We start from the raw sequence: 4568 nt of genomic DNA on the forward strand, positions 1-4568 counted from the left end.
CCCTGGCCTCTCATCCCAAAGGCAGTCTGGCACTGGCACCAGCAGCATCCAACCCTCACCCATCCAGCCTGGCCATGGCTCCAGTCCTGACCTGACCTGAGTTCAGTCAGAACTGACCTCCTATGGAAAAAAGGGACAGCACCAAAACACCTCCTGCTCCATCCTCTGTGCTCTCATGGTGTTGTGATGGGAGCAAACCACAACAATCCAGGGCTTCTGGGGGGCCCAGGGACTGAAATGGGGCTAATCCTGCACTGTGCAGGGCTGCGGGGTGAGGGAGAGCACGAGGGACAGTCTCTGCTGGGGCAGGAAGGACATGGCGTGGGGACAACGTGGGGCTGTCCCCAGCCCCTGCCCTGTCCTGCCCCATCCCCTGTGGGGCTGCTTGTGCAGGAACTCGGTGCCAGAGGAAGAGGGAAGGGGATGGGGCAAACCAAGGCCTTACATAAGGTGGAGATTCTGTGACTGCAGAGGGAAGTGGCCTGTGTTTCATTAGAAACAAATTCAGTAAATCAGCAACATCTGCGGCCTGCTGGCTGGAGCACCGCCCCAGCAGGGGTGGGAAATCTCCTGTTGTCCTCCCAGATTAAAGGGATTTTGCTGTTTGCTCACAGTTTTGTACATGTAAAACAAGCTGGCGCTGACCAGCAGCATGCCCAAAGCCTTGTTTTCCATCTCCGCCCTAAGCCCTTCCAAACCCTCACCCAAAGCCCCCAGCACAAACTCCTGCCCTAAGCTCCAGCCCTTCTGCCCAGGCACCCGCCTAAGGTCTGCCTGTGCTCCTGCTCTGAGTCCTGCAAGGATACCCCACTCTTGGGAAGCATCTTTTGGGGTGTCTCAGGGGCAACATGGAGCTCTGACAGCCCTGCCCAGCTCCCCACGTTCCCCCAAGCAGGTGGCTGCACTTCGCTGCGTAGTATTTATTCATTATATCAGAAAAGAAAAACCTCATTAAATTAGTCCAGGACTCTGCTGGGTACTCCCAGGCAGGGATACCCAGTGCCATGGGGTGGCTGGGGCGGGGGTCCAGTATTTCCTCATTTCACAGTGATGGGAGAAGGGGCAGAGACGCCATCCCGCGGGCTGGGCCACTCAAACCTCCAGCTTCTTCTTCATCTCCATGCGGTAAATGATCTGGTAGCCATCATCCCAGGCATAGATCTGCCTCTCGCGGGGGCTGTACTTGAGGCTGGTGTGGGAGCCGTAGCGCTTGGGGAAGTAGACGAGGGAGGCGTCCTCAGGGGCCAGGGTGCCACTGACGTCAAAGACACACTGGACACGGGCACGGCTGGGCAAGCGCGTGTTGTACACCACATGCAGCGCCCCGCACACCACGAATGCGCCCTCCGCATTCTCTCTCGGGCATGGCGTGTCCCACATCTGCTCAATATCCAGCGAGGCGGGGTCCAGCTTGGCCAGGCACATGTTCTTCTCGTCCTCTTTGGTGGCGTAGATGGCCCAGAGCCCCTCCTCGTCCGCCGACACCTCGATGTAAGTGGAGGGTGAGAGACCGAAAACGGGGATCTGCTCCTCGGCCGGGAACACCGAGCTGTCCACCACCGTCCTGTTGGCCAGGTTGAACTTGATCACCTGGAAGGACAGGCCCTGCTGGCGGATGTAGTAGAGGTGCCCATCGTAGACGAGGTGCCCGGTGCCCACCCAGGGGTAGGGCAGCTTGATGCGGGCAGCCTTGCGGGTGGCAGAGAAGAGGGTGAACTCCCGCATGCGGGGGAAGACATAAACGGTGTCGTTGGCAGTGCCATCGAACACATAGATCTTCTCCGAGCTCCCCGCAACGTCCTTGGTCCAGAGTCCCGAGGCGCTGCCAAAACGCTTCAGGATCTTCATGGCCCTGACACTGGCGATGGTGTCACTGCAATCTGCAAGAGAGGGGTGGCTGTGAGAGCCTGCAGACAGCCCGCCCTGCAGTGGGGCTGCTGCTGTCACGTGCTGGCTTCTCACTCTGTCCCACCCCAGCCTCAGACAACTGCCTTGGAAACTCGCTGGAGGGATTTAAGTGCATCCCTGGTGGCATTGTGAAGTCCCCCAGTGCATCCATGCCACAGGCAGGGGAGCCACCCTCACCCCAGCCCTGACCCAGAGGTTTTAGAGATTCAAAGGGCTCCAGCCTGGGGCTTGGCTGCAGCTCCCAGGCTGGGGGGCATGCAGAAGCCTGTGCCAGAGACACCTGAGATGCCCTGCTGGGACACAACGCCCCGGCCCATGGCTGGGGGACACGTGGGCTGGGCTGGGAAGGGTCGGGGTAACCCTCAGACAGGTCCATCCCTCAGGGAGCCATGGCAGCCCCTCACCTGTGAGCTTGGTGTACTTCTCATTCTTCCTCTGCTTGGCTGTGGCCACCTGCTTGTCCATCAGTGTCTCATCCACCTCCACACAGGGCGGGGCAGGGTTCTGTGTCTCCAGGTAATCCACCTCCCGCTCCAGCCGGTCCACACGCACGGCCACGCTCTCCGCCTCCACCCGCATCACCTCCCGCTCCTTCTCAGCCGCTTCCAGCATCCCCAGCACCTGGTTTTTGAAGTCCCGCAGCTCCGTGGAGTAGCGGCTGCTCTGGTCGTGCCACTGTGAGATCCTCTCCTGGGGTGGCCAAGGAGACACTTAGGTCTCCAAACCTCACAGCCCACCAATGGCAGCTGTGCCAGCCTGCCTAGGCTGTGGGAACCCCTGGACCTGCACAGGGCTTGTGTTTCTAGGTCCCATACCACCCTGATCCCACTCCTGTGGTTCTCCCAAGCGCACAAAGCTCCCGTGTTTCTTCCACAATGTTCCCAGACACGAGATTCCCATTCCTGCAATGCCCCCATGATGTTCCCAGACCCACAATGCCCCCATTCCTGTGCTGTCCCAAGAACCTGGGGCCTTGCTCTCCTGTGACACCCTCAGGATGTGCCCAAGATGTTCCTGAACTCACAGTGCCCCCTACTCTCTCACGATGCTCCCAGATAGATCCTTGATGCCTTTGTTCCTGTGATGACCTTGTGAAGCTCCCAGACTTGCCATGCTCCTGCTTCCCCACAATGTTCCCAGACCTGCGATATTCCCATTCCTGTGGTGTCCCCATGGTTCTCCCAGCCCCACAATGCCTGTTTCTGTGATGTTCCCATTCCTGTGGTGTCCCCATGGTTCTCCCAGCCCCACAATGCTCCCGCTCCCACGATCCGCCTGTCCCACAACGCTCCCAGGCCCGTCTGCTCCCGTGTATCCTGGTGCTGGGCTCTGCAGGACACTGGCAGAATCTGCCAGGGCACCCCACACCTTGCTCCGTCCCCATCTCAGCTCCTCCGCTCCCATCCCCGCTCCCAGCCCCTCCGGCCTCCATGGAGAAGGGTTAGGAGCCGAGTCCCGGGCGGTTCGGGGTGCGGGGCGGGTGCGGGGCCCCGCTCGGGGCTGTACCTCCAGGAGGGTGAGGCGCCGCTCCACGTACTCCATGAATTGCTGTTGCTGGGCTCGCAGGGCCGGGGCGAGCAGCGGCAAGAGCAGCAGGCAGCGCCAGGGCCCCATGGCCGGCAGCGACAGCAGCCTCCACCTCAGTGCTCAGGAATGCTCCGGCCTCCCCAGCCCTGATTGCATCCAGATGTGCAGAGGGAGGCGAGGCTGCTCCTTCCCCGCAGAACAGCCCCGGGCTTTAACCCCTTCGTGCCCCCGAGCCGCGGGGATGGGGCAGGAGAACGGGGACGGGCTGCTGGAAGGAGTTTGTGGTGCAGGAACCCCGAGCGAGAGGACACGTCCTCATGAGCCGTAATGTGGGGACAGCCCGTGGGACAGCGAGGGGACAGCCCTGGCCCCTTGCCCGCACAGGTGCCCAAGGCCAGCGGCCAACCTGAGTCTCGGCATGTCCAGTCTGGCGGAGGCAAAGCCAGAGCAGCACCATGGGCACCGGTCCCGAGCCCGTGTCCCCTCTGAGACCGTGTCCCCTCTGATCCCATGTCCCACCCTGAGCCCGTGTCCCCCTCAGCCCGTGTCCCTCTGACTGATCCCGTGTCCCTCTCAGCCCGCGTCGCCCCGGCCTGGCTGCTGACCTGTCAGCTCCTGCCCGGCTCCCCGGGCCGGCGTCCCCGGGATCCCCCTGGGCAGAGCCAGGGCTAGGACACGGCCCTCGTTGGTCACTGCCCTCAGCCGGGGCTGCCCGGCCACTCGCCGGCTTTGGGGAGCGAGCTGGCCCCACCGCTGGTGTGGGGCCACTTGGCAGCTCCCACAGTCCCGGGACGGGATCCGCCCGGCTGTGGCGTGATGGACGGATGGACAGACGGATGGACGGATGGACAGACGGATGGACAGACGGACGGACGGACGGACGGACGGATGGACACTGCAGCTCCGTGCCCTGGATGCAGGCGAGCCGGGCGGTTCTGCGGGCACTGGCAGTGGGCAGGGAGCGATCGGAGCCGGGACCGCGGTGCTGCGGAGGAGCGAGTGTGCCACCTAGTGCCGCTGTATCCCAAACCCGCATCCCGGACTCGCATCCTCATCTCATACCATCGACACCTCATTCTGGATACCCCCAAACCCCGTCCCACCCCCCTTAACAGACCAAGTGATCAAATGAA

General features: G+C 62.3%; 1 protein-coding gene across 1 annotated transcript; it reads right to left on the minus strand.

Annotated features, from left to right (window-relative positions):
• Positions 1 to 905: 905 nt before the first annotated feature.
• On the minus strand, positions 906 to 3595 carry OLFML3 (olfactomedin like 3). The gene is made up of 3 exons (XM_019008977.2): positions 3415 to 3595; positions 2313 to 2598; positions 906 to 1880 (listed from the first exon to the last, which is right to left on the minus strand). Exons 1-3 carry the CDS (start codon positions 3520 to 3522, stop codon positions 1093 to 1095), a joined length of 1182 nt encoding a protein of 393 aa, XP_018864522.1. The 5' UTR covers positions 3523 to 3595; the 3' UTR covers positions 906 to 1092.
• Positions 3596 to 4568: the final 973 nt, after the last annotated feature.

This window comes from Parus major, chromosome 26 (assembly GCF_001522545.3).
Source record: "Parus major isolate Abel chromosome 26, Parus_major1.1, whole genome shotgun sequence".
Classification (NCBI taxonomy): domain Eukaryota; kingdom Metazoa; phylum Chordata; class Aves; order Passeriformes; family Paridae; genus Parus; species Parus major.

Bases quoted from the DNA above. Each gene is read 5' to 3' on its own strand.
- OLFML3 (XM_019008977.2), bottom strand. From the start codon at position 3,522: ATGGGGCCCTGGCGCTGCCTGCTGCTCTTGCCGCTGCTCGCCCCGGCC. The intron at 2,599-3,414 runs GTACAGCCCCGA...TGGCCACCCCAG, and splicing joins GGCGCCTCACCCTCCTGGAG to GAGAGGATCTCACAGTGGCA. The intron at 1,881-2,312 runs GTGAGGGGCTGC...CCTCTCTTGCAG, and splicing joins GAAGTACACCAAGCTCACAG to ATTGCAGTGACACCATCGCC.